Source organism: Scyliorhinus torazame, chromosome 4 (genome assembly GCF_047496885.1).
Source record: "Scyliorhinus torazame isolate Kashiwa2021f chromosome 4, sScyTor2.1, whole genome shotgun sequence".
Classification (NCBI taxonomy): domain Eukaryota; kingdom Metazoa; phylum Chordata; class Chondrichthyes; order Carcharhiniformes; family Scyliorhinidae; genus Scyliorhinus; species Scyliorhinus torazame.
Genome location: NC_092710.1, coordinates 115,941,187 through 115,962,749, shown reverse-complemented (window position 1 = coordinate 115,962,749; position 21,563 = coordinate 115,941,187). Strand labels below are relative to the sequence as shown.

The following is a 21,563-nucleotide window of genomic DNA, read 5'->3' as shown; positions in this document are numbered from 1 at the left end:
TGACCACCCCACAGCAATAAATTGCAGAGAGGCTCATTAACAAGAGCCCAGTGAGACCTTCTCCCTTCATTGGGCCAGGAGTCCCACCTTTTGAAACTGCCAGCCAATTTGATTGGGCAACAGCTCCATCAGTCCCAGCAGGACCATGAAGGTGTCAGTTACCAGGACTGCAGTTGATTTTCTGGAGCATGAAGATCTCCCCCATGAGGTAGAAGAGCTGACGCTGAACTTCATCAGAAACAAGCGGCTGGATTATCCGTTGCGCAACCCCGGAAAGAGAAGAACCCAAAGCTCAGGATCCATGGAGCAGGTAAGTTCAGTTTTGGGATGGCAGGGTTTAGGACCATTAGCGAGAAGAAGAGTGGGGATAGGGTAGGGGGGAAGAGGATGGGTTTAAGAAAGGGAATGGGTAGGAAGGAAGGAGGGTTTCTGTCGACATGCGATCGGCAAAGGGCAGTCCCATAAGACATAGAAGCAGAATTGGACCATTCAGATCATCAAGTCTGCTCTGCCATTCAATCATGGCTGATATGGTTCTTATCCCCATTCTTCTGCCTTCTCCCCTTAACCCCTGATCCCCTTATTAATCAAGAACCTATTTATCTGTGTCTTAAAGATACTCAGAGATTTGGTGACCACAGCTTTCTACGGCAAAGAGTTCCACAGATTCACAACTCTCTGGCTGAAGAAATTCCTCCTCATCTCAGTTTAAAAGGATCGTCCCTTCAGTCTGAGGCTGTGGCCTTGGGTTCTAGTTTTCCCTACCAGCGGAAACATGCTCTCCTCATCCACTCTATCTAGGCCTCTTGGTATCCTGCAAGTTTCAATAAGATCCCCCTCATTATTCTAAAGTCCAACGGGTACAGACCCAGTGTCATCAACCTCTCCTCACATTTATTCGTTCATGGGATGTGGACGTCGCAGGCTGTGCCAGCATTTATTGTCATCTGTAATTGCCCTTGAGGGGGGGCAGTTAAGAGTCAACCACATTGCTGTGGGTCTGGAGTCAGATGTAGGCCAGACCAGATAAGGATGACATATTTCCTTCCCTAAAGGACATTAGTGAACAAGATGGGTTTTTACGACAATCGACAATGGTTTCATGGTCATCATTAGACTTTTAATTCCAGATTTTTATTGAATTCAAATTTCACCACCTGCAGTGGCGGGATTTAAACTTGGGTCCCCAGAGCATTACTCTGGGTCTCTGGTTTTCTAGTCCAGGGCCAATACCACTTCGTGACAAGCTCTTCATTCCAGGGATCATTCCAGGCCCCAAAGAGCAAATCCCTGCTTCCTTCCCTTTAACCATTTAAGGTTAAGTCGGGCTTCCCACTCCCACCCAGCTGCCTACACCAATGCATTATAGTGCTGGCAGTTTATTATTAGGGTAAATAGGCTTGATAACGAGCCTAATTGACCCTTAAGTGGTAATTTTAATATAGCAGACCGGCTGCTGATTTCGGCAATCACCCCCCCCCCCCCCCCCCCAAAATGAAAGGTGAAAGGGAACCGCTCATGGGGAGCATGTAAAATTCGGCTTGAGGAATGAATTTTTGGCTGTTAGTGGCTAATTGCAAGGGGTAGTCTATTCAGTGAATTTAGAGCAATTCCCGGCCCAGTGGGTGTCCTAACCGCTGGGGCCCGAGTTAGCGCTAATGAGCTTGGTGGCTGGATCTGTTTTTAAGTGATCCACTTACCACACACTTGCTGTAGTCACCAAGATGGCTCCCAGAAGACCTGCCCCCTGAAGTCAGGAACCCGATTCTTGCCAGTTTCCCGATTATGATTTGCGTTTCCAGGGTTGCACAGCGGATAATCCAGCCCCTTGTTTCTGATGAAGTTCTGCGTCCGCTCTTCTCCCTCATGGGGGAGATCTTCATGTTCCAGAAATCAAGGGCACTGTTCTTACTCCTCTTCAACAGTAGAAGGAAGAATTGATCCTTTTTTTAAGTTGTGAGGCTCTGCCATTAACAGAAATGCCCTCTCTGGTTGTACGGGAGGCCTATCCCAAGTCCTGTTGGACTCTTCTGGAGGCCTACTCAAGAATTGTTGAGACACTTAAAATCACACTTTAGTACAGTATCCTCATTACCTGGTTCATGATCATGCTTGCATCTCTCTCTGCTTCGTTGTACCTGTTGCTTCAACTGACCTTGATGTCATCAGCCAAAGTTTCTTAATTTCACCGTGATCTCCAAGCTTTAGAGGGAGTGCAGCGAAGGTTTGGCGGGACTGATTCTTGGGATGGCAGGACTGATGCACAGGGAGAGATTGAATTGGTTAGGATTGTATTCACTGGTGTTCAGAAGAATGAGGGGGGATCTCATAGAAACTATAAAATTCTAACAGGATGAGACAAGTTAGAGGCAGGAAGGATGTTCCTGATGCTGGGTGCGTCCAGAACCAGGGGTCACAGTCTGAAGATACAGGGTAGACCATTTAGAACCGAGATGAGGAGAAATTTCTTCACCCTGAGATTGGTGAGCCTTTGGCGTTCGTTACCCCAGGAAGTAGTTGAGGCCAAAATATTGTATGTTTTCAAGAAGCAGATAGATATAGCACTTGGGGCAAAGGGAATCAAAGGATATAGGGGAAAGCGGGATTAGGCAATTGAGTTGGATGATCAGCCATGATCATAATGAGGCTCGAAGGGCCTCCTTTTGCTCCTATTTTTTATGTTTCTTAGCAACCATCTAAATCCATTCCTCCATCTGAATTAAAAAAACATAAAAAAGAAAAATTTGAATTTAAACCGCTTTTCATGATCTCAAGATGTCCCAAAGAGAATTATAATTAATAATATTTGATGTGTAGTCACTGTTGTAGGAAAGGCTGAATGAATAGTGAAGAGCAAATGCCTTGTGGCAGCTTCCAGGATGGAAAGCATTTCCAAGTATAATGTATAGACACAGTGGGGGTGATTCTCCGAGCCCCGTGCCGGGCTGGAGAATCGGAGCAACCGCGCCCCGACGCCGGCGCGCGATTCTCGGAGGGGGTGGGGGAATCTGCACCATTTGCGCCGGCGCATTTGGTGCGGTGCCGGCAGCAGGCCGCTGGAATCAGCGAGGCCGCCGATTCTCCGGCCCGGATGGGCCGAGTGGCCGCTCCGACACAACAGAGTCCCGCTGGCGCCCTTCACCCCTGGTCGCTGCCGGCGGGAACTTTACGGGAATGCTCAGGAGGGGGCGGACGGTGAGGGGGGCTCTTTCACCGGGGGGACCTTCTGATGGGGTCTGGCCCGCGATCGGGGCCCACCAATCGGCTGGCCGGCCTCTCCCCCTCTGGGCCAATTTCCGCCGCGGCCGGCCCCTGAACACCGACCCCATGTTTGGTCGGGGCCGCGCGCATAAGAAGTTCCCCGCGCATGCGCTGGCGGGCGCAGGATTGAGCTGGCCGAACTGCGCATGCGCGGGACCCAAGGCGCCGCGTCTTTAGTGTAAACACTCCGGTTTTTACTCCGGCGTCGGCACTTCCCGTTGGGAGAATCCCGCCCCTTGTCACAAAACCTGAAACCTTGGGACGAGTCCTTTCAAAATTTTGGATCATACTGATTTTAAGAGAAAAAAATGGGAACCTTTAATTCAATTAATAGAAGACACATGAAATGAAGTAAATAAGGGTTCAAAAATAACCTAATAGTGAACTAACTTTTGAAAAAAATAATAATAAGGTACGGTAAATCTGCCTTCAGTCTGTGCTGATTCAAAGTACAGTTGTACAGGTACCAGAGAATTCAGCTTCCTGTATTTTATTTTTTATAAATTTAAAGTACCCAATTCTATTTTTTCCAATTAAAGGGCAATTTAGCGTGGCCAATCCCCCTACCTTGCGCATCTTTTGGTTGTGGGAGTGAAACCCACACAGACATGGGAGGATGTACACACTCCACAAGGCAGTGATCGAACCCGGATCCTCATGGCGTGAGGCAGCTGTGCTAGCCATTGTGCCACAATGCTGCCCTCAGCTTCCTGTATGTGTGGAAACATGACCAATGAATTTCAAATGCAATGCACAGAATGGATCTCACCAGCTAATAGTTAAACCGAGAACAATATATTATCACTATCAAGACTTATCAGTTTTATTAGCTGTTGGGGCTAGGTTGGGCGGATTGGGCGAAGCCAGGTCGGGTAGGATCACAGGTCGTTGAGGCCACTTGGAACTTGAGAAACGACTGGTGTACAAACCCAATGACTAGTCCGGCGTGCTATCTCCCCAAGGTAGCACCTAGCCAAATTGTCCTGATAAGTTTGATGCATGACAGTTTATAAAAATGTTCACTTTTTGGATAGCCGGATTTTAGGCACTATGGATGCAATTTACTGGCCTTGGCATGACCGACAGTGATGCGGCGAGGCCGGTGAATCTCACAAGAGGCCTCGAGAGAGATTTGCGACGCTTGAGACATCTCGCGAGATTCATTTCATCCTCACGAGATGTGACGACCTGGATCTCACCCTCGTTGGCGAGATCTAGATATACATATTTAAATGAGGGTATAGTTCATTTAAATATATCTGTGCTAGATTCTCCCACCGCCCGGACATTCATGGCCTCTCCAGCCAGCGATACCTGGATCAGCCGTCATTTAGTACTGGTCCACCCAAATGTGGACCAGGCCTAACAGCTCCGGGAGAGTTTCCCAGGTCATTGGAGACCATTGGGTGGTTGGTGGACCCCTGGCGCTCATTCTGGCAACCGGGAATCTTAGCACTGCCCTCATAAAGGTTCGGAAGGCCTGAAGAAGGAGGGGCCCTTAGCGACCCCATAGCGGTGTGTCCTTACTTGAAGGGGGGAGTGGGGTAATGTCCATGTGTGCGAGTGGTGACATTGCCCGTGGGTGGGGGGTGTGGGGGGACCCTCAAGCTGACTTAGTGATTGTGGTGATATACATCATTGTAAGTATACAACGGGTTAATGTACATACACTACACCTAGCTAGACACTAGAGGGAACACCAGAGACATGACACACAGGCAGTCAACATAGGTCAGTACGATAGGACATGACCAATGGGCAGTCACAATACACACAGAGGTGACACTACCACAGGAGGGCATTACACCGACACATCACACATGCTCAGTCTCTTTCCAGTGGAGACTCACAGTGAGTACAGACACAGGGTTGACTGAACATCACTCCCACCACGTGGATTGTAGCAGACTGGTTCGTCAGACTGAGTAGCGTCGAATCCAAGTAGGAGAATTGTTAATAGTTTAATAAACGTGTTAAAGCTACCTCCAAGTCTGAACCTTCCTTTGTCAGAGTGCACATCAAGGAAGCAGCTTATGCTACGACAAGAGCACAACAAAACAGAGATCAGAGCACCCTTTAAGAAAGGCGGCCCGATCTCTGAGGAGCCGGTCTCACCGCCGAGTTCAGTTCCCTCAGGCCCAAAAAATGACTAAGTGTGGTTGAATAGTGGTGTGGATCTCACCTAAAAAGCCGGCAAGAACCACCCTGCGAACTCATCCAAAATGACATTTGGAAATATTTTGGTTGAATCGCACCCTATGCCTGAGATAGGATTCATGTAGCACCTTCCCACTGAGTGAGTGAGAGAATACCAATTGTAATTCTGTACTTCGAAGAGTGCTTATATGGCAGCCACATGGGTTCCATTGGTGATACCTTAGTCTTGGGAAATCTAACACCTGGTAAAGATTGAATTGGATTGAACAGCCTTGGGTGTCTGTGCGGTGTCTGGACGTCCACCCCGTGTCTGCGTGGGTTTTCCCTGGGTGCTCCATTTTCCTCCCATAGTCCAAAGATGTGCAGGATAGGTTGATTGGCTAATGCTAAATTGCTCCTGAGTGTGCCTTAGGTTAGGTGGGGGTACAGGGATAGGGCGGGGAGCGAGCTTATCAGGGTGCTTCGAGGGTTGGTGCAGACTTGATGGGTCGAATGGCAGCCTTCTGCACTGTAAGGATTCTATGATATCCTGAAGGAGTAGATGAATAGAGGTGAGAGGAAGTGCATGTGGAGCATAAATAAAGCCATGAACCATTTGCCCCAGTTGCCAGTTTCTGTAAATACTACATAACCATAAAATATGAATGTTTGTTTATTTTTGTATTATTGAAATTAGCTGCATCTTCATAAATTGTCTTTTTAATCAAACTGGTTTTGTTTCCCTGTTGCACACAGGACCATGCAAGATGTGGAAAATGCTCAACTCTCACAATCAAATGTTGGTGATGCAAGTCAATATTACAGAAACTCCCCGAGCAACCAGTCATCTTCGAGTGATCCAGGACCCAGTGGCAGTAGTCATTGGAGACAGCAGTCTGGATATGATGGGTATGATGTGCTTTCAGGCATACATTTACAGAGGTTTGATGTCAGCCACCCAGATACTCTGCAAATTCTATTGCTGCTATAAACTGGAAATTCTTTATCGGCTAGAAACTATTTCTGGTGAATTTAGTGCTTCTAACACACAATATTATTTTTTTGATGGCGGTCATCCATCTAAAAGTTTGCATTACTGTAACAGAGGTACATAAACCTGTTAAAAATGTATTTGCTACTATCATCAATAGAAATCTCTAACTTCATGAAATTCCTCTACTCAGCAAATGTTAAAATTGCAATGTTTTAAGGTGACTTGTGCCACTGGAATGTTTGTCCAAAAGAAGAGTGGGTGATGGTGAATCAAATGTGTCACAGCAAAGTTAATTTTATATGAAGATGGCTGCCTCGAGCTGAGTCAAGCATTCTCTGTACTAATCCTGGCCGCGAGGTTTGCTAGTGTCACACGGGAGGGTTTAAACTAGTATGGCAGGGGGGTGGGCACGAGAGCAATAGGTCAGAAGGTGAGAGCATTGAGGGAGAACTAGGGAATAGGGACAGTGTGGCTCTGAGGCAGAGCAGACGGGGAGAAGTTGCTGAACACAGCAGGTCTGGTGGCCTGAAGTGCATATGTTTTAATGCAAGGAGCATTACGGGTAAGGCAGATGAACTTAGAGCTTGGATTAGTACTTGGAACTATGATGTTGTTGCCATTACAGAGACCTGGTTGAGGGAAGGGCAGGATTGGCAGCTAAACGTTCCAGGATTTAGATGTTTCAGGCGGGTTAGAGGGGGATGTAAAAGGGAGGCGGAGTTGCGCTACTTGTTCGGGAGAATATCACAGCTGTACTGCGAGAGGACACCTCAGAGGGCAGTGAGGCTATATGGGTAGAGATCAGGAATAAGAAGGGTGCAGTCACAATGTTGGGGGTATACTACAGGCCTCCCAACAGCCAGTGGGAGATAGAGGAGCAGATAGGTAGACAGATTTTGGAAAAGAGTAAAAACAACAGGGTTGTGGTGATGGGAGACTTCAACTTCCCCAATATTGACTGGGACTCACTTAGTGCCAGGGGCTTAGACGGGGCGGAGTTTGTAAGGAGCATCCAGGAGGGCTTCTTAAAACAATATGTAGACAGTCCAACTAGGGAAGGGGCAGTACTGGACCTGGTATTGGGGAATGAGCCCGGCCAGGTGGTAGATGTTTCAGTAGGGGAGCATTTCGGTAACAGTGACCACAATTCAGTAAGTTTTAAAGTACTGGTGGACAAGGATAAGAGTAGTCCGAGGATGAATGTGCTAAATTGGGGGAAGGCTAATTATAACAATATTAGGCGGGAACTGAAGAACGTAGATTGGGGGCGGATGTTTGAGGGCAAATCAACATCTGACATGTGGGAGGCTTTCAAGTGGCAGTTGAAAGGAATACAGGACTGGCATGTTCCTGTGAGGAAGAAAGACAAATACGGCAATTTTCGGGAACCTTGGATGACGAGTGATATTGTAGGCCTCGTCAAAAAGAAAAAGGAGGCATTTGTCAGGGCTAAAAGGCTGGGAACAGACAAAGCCTGCGTGGAATATAAGGAAAGTAGGAAGGAACTTAAGCAAGGAGTCAGGAGGGCTAGAAGGGGGTCACGAAAAGTCATTGGCAAATAGGGTTAAGGAAAATCCCAAGGCTTTTTACACGTACATAAAAAGCAAGAGGGTAGCCAGGGAAAGGGTTGGCCCACTGAAGGATAGGCAAGGGAATCTATGTGTGGAGCCAGAGGAAATGGGCGAGGTACTAAATGAATACTTTGCATCAGTATTCACCAAAGAGAAGGAATTGGTACATGTTGAGTCTGGAGAAGGGGGTGTAGATAGCCTGGGTCACATTGTGATCCAAAAAGACGAGGTGTTGGGTGTCTTAAAAAATATTAAGGTAGATAAGTCCCCAGGGCCTGATGGGATCTACCCCAGAATACTGAAGGAGGCTGGAGAGGAAATTGCTGAGGCCTTGACAGAAATCTTTGGATCCTCGCTGTCTTCAGGGGATGCCCCGGAGGACTGGAGAATAGCCAATGTTGTTCCTCTGTTTAAGAAGGGTAGCAAGGATAATCCCGGGAACTACAGGCCGGTGAGCCTTACTTCAGTGGTAGGGAAATTACTGGAGAGAATTCTTCGAGACAGGATCTACTCCCATTTGGAAGTAAATGGACGTATTAGTGAGAGGCAGCATGGTTTTGTGAAGGGGAGGTTGTGTCTCATTAACTTGATAGAGTTTTTCGAGGAGGTCACTAAGATGATTGATGCAGGTAGGGCAGTAGATGTTGTCTATATGGACTTCAGTAAGGCCTTTGACAAGGTCCCTCATGGTAGACTAGTACAAAAGGTGAAGTCACACGGGATCAGGGGTGAGCTGGCAAGGTGGATACAGAACTGGCTAGGCCATAGAAGGCAGAGAGTAGCAATGGAGGGATGCTTTTCTAATTGGAGGGCTGTGACCAGTGGTGTTCCACAGGGATCAGTGCTGGGACCTTTGCTCTTTGTAGTATATATAAATGATTTGGAGGAAAATGTAACTGGTCTGATTAGTAAGTTTGCAGACGACACAAAGGTTGGTGGAATTGCGGATAGCGATGAGGACTGTCGGAGGATACAGCAGGATTTAGATTGTCTGGACACTTGGGCGGAGAGATGGCAGATGGAGTTTAATCCGGACAAATGTGAGGTAATGCATTTTGGAAGGTCTAATGCAGGTAGGGAATATACAGTGAATGGTAGAACCCTCAAGAGTATTGAAAGTCAAAGAGATCTAGGAGTACAGGTCCACAGGTCATTGAAAGGGGCAACACAGGTGGAGAAGGTAGTCAAGAAGGCATACGGCATGCTTGCCTTCATTGGCCGGGGCATTGAGTATAAGAATTGGCAAGTCATGTTGCAGCTGTATAAAACCTTAGTTAGGCCACACTTGGAGTATAGTGTTCAATTCTGGTCGCCACACTACCAGAAGGATGTGGAGGCTTTAGAGAGGGTGCAGAAGAGATTTACCAGAATGATGCCTGGTATGGAGGGCATTAGCTATGAGGAGCGATTGAATAAACTCGGTTTGTTCTCACTGGAACGAAGGAGGTTGAGGGGAGACCTGATAGAGGTATACAAAATTATGAGGGGCATAGACAGAGTGGATAGTCAGAGGCGTTTCCCCAGGGTAGAGGAGTCAATTACTAGGGGGCATAGGTTTAAGGTGAGAGGGGCAAGGTTTAGAGTAGATGTACGAGGCAAGTTTTTTACGCAGAGGGTAGTGGGTGCCTGGAACTCGCTACTGGAGGAGGTAGTGGAAGCAGGGACGATAGGGACATTTAAGGGGCATCTTGACAAATATATGAATAGGATGGGAATAGAAGGATACGGACCCAGGAAGTGTAGAAGATTGTAGTTTAGTCGGGCAGCATGGTCGGCACGGGCTTGGAGGGCCGAAGGGCCTGTTCCTGTGCTGTACATTTCTTTGTTCTTTGTAACGTTTTCTGATTCGGGGCAGAATTTCTTCTCAAGCTGTACCAAAAGAGCAGGGCACTGAGGCTTTGCCAACAGGCTTTAACAAATATAACTTCAGAAGCACCTGAAACTTTTCAAAGCTATCTTTGCATAAGGCACATCAAGGTCACAGAAAATACAAGCTGATTGGTTTTAAGATTACAATTTTTAAGGCTTTATTCAAGTGGTCTAAAATAAAGTTTCCCATATGTAATGACCTATAAGAAACCTTTGTAGCAGATGTACATGAAATGCCAAATTTATTTTGGTGGTTTCTGCTGGAACTACAACACAAATTTCATGCTTGCTTAGTATAAGACTCACGTATATACAGCACCCATCATGACCTCAGTGTCCCAAAGCACTTGCAGCCAGTGAAGTACTTTTGAAGCATAGTCACTTTTTTATGCAGTAAGCATGGCAGCCAATGTATATACAGCAACTCTCCGAAACAGTAACAAGGTAAATGTGTAAATAGTCCATTCGATGTGATTTTTGAGGGATAAATGCTACCGAGGACATTGTTTTTCTTTGAATCTTTTATCCTATCTGAGAGGGCCACCTGGGCCTCAGTTTAAGATCTGAAAGACGACACCTCTCGTAATGCCTCAGTACTTCACTGAAGTATCTGCCTAGATTATATGCTCCAGGTTTACACAAAGCCATCACTATATTCTTGCTAGTGACCCTTATTCATCCCTACTTATTCAGTTCTGATTTGCTGTTTTTCTCACCTTTTGCATTTGTCAATCAGATGAAATTGTGACATGCAATCTTACATGTTTAAATAAAGATTGAAGTAAAATAGAAGTGCATGTCTCCAGTGAAAGAATTTGGGTACAGGTTTATAAGATGCCTTCCCAGAGTGAGGCAAGATTTTTTTTGATTCTAGGAAAAAAAGTAAGAGATTGCCATATTCCTTGTAGGTGGATATATAAGTAAACTTTGCATTTACTTAAATAGGTACGTGCATTTAATTTGGGAGAGCAATCCTTTACTGAAAATCTAATTGGAGTGTGTATTTTTATAGTGAAGTCCAAGAAATACAGTTTTATTCCTGACAATTCAGAATTATGTTTTGCATTAAAACTTTACATTGGCTAGTAATTTAACTGAAAAGATAAAGAACAAAGGAAGTTCTAGCTTGCTCTTAAAAGATATTGGGCGCGATTTAACAGAAACATTTCTAAGTGCCATTTTGGGCATAATTGGCAGGGTGTTTCTCGACAGCCATGTTGGCAAGGTCATGGCCCGTATTTAACGGCATTTAGTGCTGGAAATTAGCCCCCACTTGCTTCTCGCAGTTACTAGTCATCTGAATCGGCAGACTCACGCCTCAGCGTCTTGCCGCTAATGAGGGAGAGCTGCTTTTAAACGCTGACTCAACACTCATTCCCAGTCAACACGCAAGCATGACAGCACCAAATCTGCTCCTTGCTTTGGGGATGCCGACCTGGCCAGGCTTCTCGATGCTGTGGATCCAAGGTGGGACATCCTGTTCCCCCGAGGGGGTCGGAAGCAGCACGGTCGCCAATACTGCCTGAAGACAGTAGCAGCGGCTGTCAGTGCGGGCAGCATGACAAGGAGGGCCGCCATCCAATGTCGGAAGAAGACCAACGACCTCCACCGAGCTGCAAGGGTAAGTTACCACCTCCTGGTATCTGTTCTGCCGGCCACCCCTCACATTCCCCTCCTCCCTCCGCCCAAATCACTGGCTGACACCTTGCAACCTCCCAATTCGACCTTCATGCTTGCACCTCAGAACCCACTGGTACCCACCAGCACAATCCCTTCATGTCCATGTACGGTGCCCATACATGCCACCTGCTACAGATCCCCTCCCTTACCCATCAAGCGTGTGGCTCACAATGCCCTCTTTGTCCCCGCAGGAGAAGATAGCACATAATAAGCTGGAGAGGTTCAAGACGGGGGTGGAGTACCAGAGATTCCAGTCGTCACCTACCATGAGGAACGGGTCCTGGAGATCGCAGTGTTCTCCAAGGAGAGAGCAGTCACCAACAGCGAGGTTGGCCTGCACTACAGAGGTGAGGGTCCACTGCCCCTTCACCCAGGTGACCTGTCTCAAGTGAGTCGTTCATGTCAGACAAAACTGATGCTTCACTCTCACTGATGACATGTCCATTGTTTTCCAGGATCTCCATCTGATGGGACCGTGTGATCCAGAGTCGTGTCCTCATTGCCACCCAAGAGACCACCTCGGAGGAGAGCCTCCATAAATGCATCACAACTATCATCCCCACCTTCTGTCAGCGCAGAGAAACACAGCTCAGTGAGGGACATTAGTGGACAGTCTTGGGGCACAATCTGGTGAACACCACACAGTTGCTGATGCGCATCAGATGGAGATAGGAACATCCAAGGGAGTCAGCAGTCAGACGTCTGCTGGATCCAGAAATAATTTACTTTTCAAATCCTCAGACCCTTACCTTATGGAGATGCCTAGGAGAGACAAAACTAAGATGGATACAGGCCAAAATCAATCGACGGATTCCGAAATCTTGCAGGATTCTTACGAAGTAAGATGGCAAGGTTTTCCTTTTCCGACCACTCCACTAATGGCATTTTGGCGAGTGAACTAACGAAACACCTACTAACTCTAGCGGTAGATCTTAAAAGATCAATTCAAGAGGCTTTGGCGCCCATTCTTTTGGCCTTAGAAAGCACAAAGCACTCATGGAGCCTCAATTAAAGGCATCGAGGTGGCATTAACAGACCACAGTGATCAGATCACCTCAGTAGATCTACCTTACTTTGGTAGTTGAATGTAATAAGTCAGTGAACGCCAAACGCCAAACTGAGTGACTTGGAAAATAGATCCAGGGGGCAGAGCATTTGCATTTAGGGATTGCCGGAGGGGATGGAGGGCCACACCGTGATTGAATTCTTTTTGGACATGTTTGCAAGATGCTGGGTGAGGGTGTATTCACATCCCTTGCAGAATTAGATTGGGCCCATCGCTCTCTGAGACCGAAGCCTCGATCTGGAGATCCACCTTGTGCGATTATCGTACAATTTCATAGCTTCAGTGAAAAGGAACAGGTCCTTCGCTGGGCTGGAGATCATCGAGCTATCAAATTGGAGGGCCACTCCATTAGGTTGTACCAAGATCTGAGTGCGGACCTGGAAAAATGAAGATCAGCCGTTAACGGAATGAAAGCCATCTTGTATAAAAATTAAGTCAAATTCGGAATGGCCTACTGAACTCGCCTTTGGGTGATTGTTGGGGAAAGGGACCACTTTTTTGATATGCCGGAAGATGCAGACTCTTGTTCGAAAGCTCAAATTGGGAACTGTTTAATCTATTTCATAACCCTGTGGGCGGGCGCTTCATATTCTATGTTTTTTTATCTTCGGGATTTGGGTGGGCTCACACCACCTTTGGTTAATTTTCAGGGTTTTCTGCCAGTTGTTTTTTTTGTTATCAGGTTATTGTTCTCTTTCTCTTTTTATCATTGTTATTGGATGTGATAATTGAACACTAATGTGGCATTGTAAACTGGGTTCGGTTTTACTTTTCAGTTGGGAGTCAACAAAGGGGTTAGTTAACAGAAGTGGAGATAGAGGGTTTTCTGCAGCTTTCTCACTAGTCTGTGAGAATGAGCTGAGAGTGTATAGTTAGTTGTGTTTTGTTAACTGTAGGTTTTGGGATAGGGTTTTGGTTTTTCCTGTTTCAATGTGGCGTTGTTGAGGAAGGAGTGGGGGGGGAAGGGTTTTAGTGTTAGTTTGCTAGCACAGACAATGTCTGTGGGTTCTCCTTTGTTAAGTTATCTGACTTGGCTCGGTGGCCGTCTTGGTGGATCTCTTTGCTTTACCTTTTCAGTGTTCCTTGTTGGTATTTCTCTTTGGGAATGGCTGACTACGGATTAAGGAGTGGTGGGAGATCTCCAATTCGTTAATCCGGAAAGTTTGGATCTGAAAGGCCCAGTAAAACGGTCGAGGGCATTCGCCTATTTTAAAAGCCGAAACTCCGATGTTGTCTTCTAGCAGCAAACCCACTTGCATGTCAAGGACCAGACCAGGATACGTAAGAGCTGGGTGGGGCAGGTTTTTCTACGCCAATTTAATTTTAATGGCAGGGCCAGGGGTACGGCAATTTTAATTAATTAGAGAGTTCAATTCTCCTCCTCTCAGATTATAGCCAAACCCAGTGGTCGTTATATTATTGTTTGTGACTCCCTGGTGAACTCTGGTAATCATGGTTAACATTTATGCCCCAGGTAGAATGACACAAATTTTATCAATTCTCTTTTAAACTCTCTCCCAACCTTGACTTGCGCCAGCTGATTTTAGGATACAACCTGAAATGTGTTTTGGACGCTAAATTCTGGCCTATCCGGAATGGCCAGAGCTTTGTCCTCTTTTATGGCACAGATGGGGGGTGGGGTGGAACCGGAACGATTAGGAACTAGGAACATAGGAACAGGAGTAGGCCATTTCAGCCCCTCGAGCCTTTCCTGCCATTTAATGAGATCATGGCTGATATGTGACCTAACTCCATATACCTGCCTTGGGCCAATATTCCTTAATATCTTTGCTAAACAAAATTCTATCAATCTCAGATTTTAAATGAATAACTGTTCTAGCTTCAACTGCTGTTTGTGGGAGAGAGGTCCAAACCTTGACCACCCTTTGAATGAAGAAGTTCTTACTAACATCCCTCCTGAATGTTCTAGCCCTAATTTTTACTCCATGCCCCCTAGTTTTAGAAACTCGAACCAATGGAAATAGTTTATCTTTATCTACCCTGTCTTTCATTGTTAATATCTTGAATACTTTGATCAGATCACCTCTTAACCGTCTAAATTCTAGTGAAAGCAGATCTAATTTGAGCAATCCTTCCTCGTAACTCAAATCCTGTAACCAATGTATCATTTTTGTTCAGGCCAAATCCCCTTCCTAAGGTGTGGTGCCCAGAACTGTTCACAGTACTCCAAGTGGGGTCTAACCAGGGTTTTGTATAGCTGCAGCATAACCCCTGTGTCTTTATATTCCAATCAACTAGATGGTTAGCATTCCATTAGCCTTTTTGATTATTTTGCACTTGTTTTGTGGAATTTTAAGGACCTATGCATTTGAAGCCCCAAGTCTCTTTGGACACCCACTGTACCAAACCTCTTTCCATTTAGAAAGTACTCTGCTCTTTCGTTTTTTGGTCCAAAATGGATAACTTCACACTTGGTTACATTAAATTCCATCTGCCACAATTTTGCCCATTCAACTAGTCTGTCAGTATCTCCTTGCAATTTTATGCTATCATCTAGGCTGAATTTTTCTTCTTTTTTCATATGTCCATCATGCGTTTTCCCGCATTGACTTTTTCATTTTTGATAGGACTCTCCTCCCTTTGATGGTTGTGGCTGAGTACTCCGGGATTATTATCCCCAACCACGACCCGCATTTTGTCGATCTGTTAAAATCTTGCTCTGCCCAATGCCCATTCTGTAGACGAGACACTACTCTGCTGTTAGACAATAAATTTTGTGAGCGTTTGACTACCTCCCTAGAAGATTGTCTTGAACTAAACAAGTCAGATTCAATTTCTCCCTCCACACTTTGGGAGGCTCTTAAGGCCGTCATTAGTGAGGGAAATTATTTATTATAGGGTGTATACGCTGAAGATGGCGAAGTTGGAGCAGAAGAGGCTGGTGGACTCCATCCTGTAGGTGTACCACCAATAATCGCTTGATCCTACCCCAGAGCTACTACCAAACAGGAAAAATTACAGACTTAGTTCAAGCTGGTGTCCACTGGTAAGGCTGTGCGTCAGTTACAATGCTTCAGGGTACTTTTCATGAGCATGGGGAGAAGGCCCATGCCTTCTTCTGGTTCATCTGGATTCATCCCTAGGATACACAATAAGGGCGGAAATCTTGTTTTCACCCCTCTCCTGGTCAACACAGCTTTTCGATATTATTACTGTGACCTGTATAAGTCTAGCTCCGTGCAGATAAATCGATCATGGCTGCCTTTTTGGATGGTCTGCACATCCCAACTGTTGAAATGGGCAAAACTTGTGAATTAGATTTTAAAATGTACTGGGCAGTTCCAACCTGGCAAGGCACCAGGCTCTGATGGCTTCCCGGTCAAATTTTACAAAAAGTCTTGGAACAGCTCGTACCCTTAATATTGGATATATTTAATGACTCACTGTCTTGAGGTTCATTGCCTCTGACCCTCACTCAAGCCTCTATCTCTTTGCTTCTTCAGGGGGAACAGGGACCCAGCCAAGTGCCCATCTCACTTTTAAATTTAACAATAATCTTTAATATTGTCACAAGTAGGCTTACATTAACACGGCAATGAAATTACAGTGAGAATCCCCTCGTCGCCACACTCCGGTGCCTGTTCAGGTACACTGAGGGAGAATTCAGAATGTCCAAATTATCTAACAGCGCGCCTTTTGGGATTTGTGGGAGGAAACCGAAGCATCCGGAGGAAACTCACGCAGACAAAGGGAGAACGTGCAGACAGTGACCCAAACTGGGAATCGAACCTGGGGCCCTGGCGCTGTGAAGCAACAATGCTAAACACCATGCTACGGTGCCGCCAATAGATGTTAAGCTGCTGGTTAAAGCCCTGGTGCTGTGGCAGGTATAATTGCCTTGCCTCACAGGTATAGTTTTGAGGACCAAACTGGCTTTGTGAAGGGCCGACAATTGTCAGCCAACATACATTGCCTTTTAAACATTATTCTTTCCCCCCTCCCCAGCACCTGGGCCTGAGGTTATAGTATCTCTGGTCGCGGACAAACATTGATAGGGTAGAATGAGAATATCTATTCGGGATTCTCGGGAGATTTGGATTCGGCCATAAATTTGCCTCCTGGATTCATCTGTTGTACAGTGCCCATACTACCAGTGTTCACACAAACATTCTACATTTAGATTACCTCCCCTTGAGAAGGGGCTAGATAGAGCTGCCCTCTTTCCCCACTTTTGTTTGCCTTAGCAATAGAGCTTCTTTCTATAGCATTGAGGGCCTCTGATCAATGTTGGGGAATTTGTCAAGACGGGGTGGAACGTCAGGTATCGCTTCATAAGCTCATAAAATATAGGACCAGAATTAGACCATTCGGCCCATCGAGTCTGCACCGCCATTCGAACACGGCTAATCTCATCCTGGCCTTAACTCCACCCTCCTGCCCATTCTCCATAACCCTTCAACTCATTACCAATTTAAAATCTGTCTAACTCCTCCTTAAATTTAATGACCATCCATCGCACTCTGGGGAAGCGAATTCCACAAATTCATAACCCTCCTCAACTCTGTTTTAAATTTGCTACCTCTTATCCTAAGACTATGACCTCTCGTTCTAGAATGCCCCACAAGAGGAAGCATCTGCTCCACGTTTACTTTATCCATGCTTTTTATCATCTTGTATACTTCAATTTGATCTCCCCTCATTCTTCTGAACTCTCAAGAGTATAGACCTAAACTGTTCAATCTCTCTTCATAAGACAAGCCCTTCATCTCTGGAATTAATCAAGTGAACCTCCTCTGAACTGCTCTAATGCCACTACATCTTTCCTCTTTCTGCATTATGCGGATGACCTACTTCTGTAAATTACAGACCCGACTATCTCCATAGATAGCGTAATAAAGATGCTGAATACATTTGGCTTCCTCTCTGGTTATAAATTGAATTTAGGCAAGAGTGAGTGCTTTCTAGTGAGCCCCCGGGTCGGAGAGCTCAGTTTAGCTCATTACTTTTCTGCCTTTCCGATATCAGGTTCTGTTATTTGGGAGCCCAGGCGGTCCACAATTGGGCCTCACTTCATAGATTAAACTACTCAAGCCTGATTAATAATGTCAGAGCGGATCTACAGAGGTGGAACAACTTCCCTCTGTCTCTGGCGGGTAGGATCTAAACGATTAAAATGAATTTAATTCCTAGATTTTTCTTTTTCTTTCAATGATCCCAATTTTTTTTACCCAAATCCTTTTTTATTAAGGTTAACAAATTGATTTCAGCTTTCATTTGGACGAGTCCCAGAATCTGCAGTGTTCTGCTCCAAGGAAATAGATGGGCAGTAGGCTTGGCTGTCCCAAATTTTGTGTTTTACTATTGGGCTGCTAACACCCAAAAGGTTTTGCTGTGGATCAGTGATTCTATTTGGGCAAAATGGAGGCTTGCTCATGCACTACTTCTACTTTTCATTCCATAATACTGCACCACTGTGCCTCTCTCCTGCTAGATTTTCCTCAAATCCCGTGGTGGTCTCTTTGCTCAAGATTTGGAAACAGTTTCGGCATCACTTTAATTTTATTCCCCTATTTGTAACAATCACTTCTTCTTACATTCTGTTTTGGACCCTTCATTTAAATCTTGGAAGGCAAAGGGGCTTGAGTATTTAAGGAACCTATTTTTTAGGGAGAGATTTGGCAGTTTTAGGGAGTTGTCTGACAAATTATAGTTGCCCAATTCTAGCCTCTTTTGTTATTTTCAGATTCATAACTTTTCCTGTCAGATTTTCTTTACTTGCTGAAAAAGGTTTTATCCTTGGCTCAATCTGGTGAGGGGTCTATTTCAGACCTATATGGCTATATTTTCGGATCCCGCCCCAGTGGATGCGAGATGGGAGAGGTAGTTGTGTCCTGCGCTTACTGATGATGCTTGGTGGGAGGCTCTCAACAGGGTCAACTCCACGTCCTCTTGTGTCCGGTTGAGTTTAATCCGGTCCAAATATTACACAGGACACACTTGACCAGGGTGAGGATGAGTGGGTTTTTCCCAAACATGGAGGACAAGTGTGAATGTTGCTCGCTTGCGCCAACTAACCACACTCATATGTTTTGGTCTTGTCCGAAACTTGCCAGCTCCTGGGTTTCCTTTTTCAACACTATATCAGAGATTCTCCGGGTGGTTCTCGAGCCATGTCCATTGATATACATATTTGGGGTCTCAAACTCACCGGCGTTACACTCTGGAGTAGGGGCAGACATTGTCGCCCCACTGGTTGCCTGGAGTCAAATATTGCTTACTGCGGGTCTCCCATCCTGCCCAGTGCCTGGTTAGGCAATTTACTGACATTATGGCACTGAGAAAAAATTAAATATACCATCAAGAGGTTGGTGGGGAAATTCTACCTTTAGATGGCAATCTTTTATTTCCTCTTTTAAAGATCTACACATTATCAGTTGTTACGGGGTGTAAGTATAGTGTTTAGGTTTTCGTTTGGGGATTTGTTTATAACATTTTGACTTTGTACTCTTACATCTTCATTGGTTGACTGTTTGTTATATTGTTATTATTATACAAAACTACAATAAATATACTTTAAATACCCTGGGAGGTCGTTGCATTCGACGTCAATCTCGCTAATGAGATGGAAGTTAATACAAATGAGGGTTAATGATATCCTCGTCACATTTGGACTTGATCCGGAACTTGCCATCAGGAGCAGGTTGGTTAGATAGTGAAATGATTTTGCGCCTGGTGTGAAACTCAATTTTGGTCTTTCCCACTATTTAACCGGTGTGCCCAGATCTGCGCCGGCCGCAACACGATGGTTAAATTGCACCCACAAATACAGGCAGAGGCTTGCTATTTTGAGTGACTGTTAAGCAGGTAATCAATTATACCATATTATGTGGATGGCTGACTGAAATTTGACTTTGGCTTCAGATGCAGAAAGATTAGAACAGATATTTTTCTGTTTGTGCCATCTTTCTGTTGTAATGTTAACCGCAGACCTTGTCTGCCTGTTCAAGTTAATTGAAGAGCTCTCCCAATGTCCTCTTTATATCTTGCCCAACAGAGCCAGAATAATGTAATTACTTATTCCTTGTAATTTGTTACGCTTTAATATGTGTGGATTGGCCTTGCTTCCTTATGTAACTATGATTGTATTTAAAATCTAATGTATTGATGCTTCAGGAAATTTTGAGGAATTGATGGGGTGGTATACAAATGCGAATATGTTTGTTGCTACTGTCAAAATCTGGACTCTTCAAATTATTTATTTTTTAAATCTCCTCAGTCAGACATCTTCCCGGCCAATATAATGACAATGTTGGCGTTCTACCTATTTAGTCCTGAAGCTGATTTTAGATCAGCTACTTACCTTTATTAGATTGTTTCCAGGAACTATTGGAAATTGTGTGTCTCCTAATTGAATAAGTATGCATCCTGTTGACATTAAGCATATCTTCCTTGTTATTAAAAGGTGTCAATCCCCTGTTCTGCATGATCATCAAGGTTCAACCAGTGCTCTGACAGAGTATGACGGACCGAGAGAAAGAGATGGCACATTGGAGAGGACCAGAAGTGTTGGCAAGTTTTGTATTTCAAATCGATTTTGAACGATTTAGTCATTTTAAAAAATGCTGATTATTTTTGTGTTACAATTACAGCACATTCAACATATGCCTTGCTCGATAACTCAAGCTGGCAACGTTTAAACGCGTACAAGTGTTTAAATCAGGACAAGTAAATAATGTTACCATGCATTGTATAATTATTCAGTTAACTTATTTGCAACCCTTCCATCTCTGGGTCTGGAGTTTGCAGTTAATTTAAACTTACAATGTAGTATTGCACTGAGGCAACATTATCCAAAAACACAGTGCCAATTTCCACATGTACGCTGATGAACCCAGCAGTAACTTATCATCATCACCCCTCTTGACCCCAATAACTTTACACTGTCAGTATAGGAACATAGGAACAGGAATAGGCCATTTGGCCCATTCAAGTGGATCATGGCCAACCTTCTACCTCAACACCATCTTCCCGCATTATCCCTTGATATCATTGCTATCTAAAAATCCATTGGTTCTGCTTTGAATGTACTTAATGCCAGCCCTGTGGGGTACAGAATTCCAAAGATTCACCATCCTCTGACTCAGTTCTAAATGGTCTACCTCTTATTCTGAGACTGTGTCCCCTGGTTGTAGGCAAACACAGACCTCATCCCCACTCCCAAAAGCAGGGAATCATCCTTCCTGGATTTACTCTGTTAATTTTGGTCATCTCCTAAACTCCGGAGAATACAAGCCCAGTTTCCTCAATCGCTTCTTAAAGGACCATCCCTCCATCCAGGGATTAGTCTGGTGAACCTTCACTGCACTTCTCCATATCCAGTGTATCCTTCCTAAGATAAGGAGACCAAAATGGCACATAATACTCCAGCTGTGGTGTTACCAAGGCTCTGTACTACTGCAGCAAGACTTCCTTAGTCCTGTACTCAAATCTTCTTGCAGTAAAGGTGTCATACCATTTGCCTTCCTAATTGCTTGTCACACCTTCATGTCAGCTTTCAGTGACTTATGAACAAGAACACCGTTGGACATCAACGCTTGCCACTTTCTTCCCATTTAAGAAATACTCTGCATTTCTGTTTTGCCAACCAAAATAGGAAAACATTTTTCCAATTTGTATTCCACCTGCCATGTTGTTGCCCACTCACTTATCTGTTGAAATCCCCTTGAAGCCTCTTTGCATCCTTGTCGCAACTCACATTCCCACCAAACTTTGTGTCATCAGCAAACTTGAAAATATTACATTTGGTTCCCACATCCAAATCATTGATGTAGATTGTGAGTTGCCCAGGCATTGATCCTTGTGGTACCCCACTATTCACAGCCTGCCAACCTGAGAATGATCCATTTATCCCTATTCTCTCTGTTTTCTGTCCAACCCTACCATCATTTTCTAAATTCCCAGTTATCACATCATTTATAATAGATTCTAGCTTTCTATATTACTGATGTCAGGCTAACAGGTCAGT

General features: G+C 44.9%; 1 protein-coding gene across 4 annotated transcripts in view; it reads left to right on the top strand.

The window, feature by feature from the left end:
* sipa1l2 (signal induced proliferation associated 1 like 2) overlaps positions 1-21,563 on the top strand; it is an 825,665-nt gene that overhangs the window by 601,293 nt on the left and 202,809 nt on the right. For all 4 annotated transcript variants that reach the window (XM_072498538.1, XM_072498535.1, XM_072498536.1 and 1 more), the window contains 2 exons: positions 6,154-6,306; positions 20,001-20,107. In XM_072498538.1, the coding sequence (XP_072354639.1) occupies positions 6,154-6,306; positions 20,001-20,107 (260 nt within the window). The remainder of the gene's footprint in view (positions 1-6,153; positions 6,307-20,000; positions 20,108-21,563) is intronic.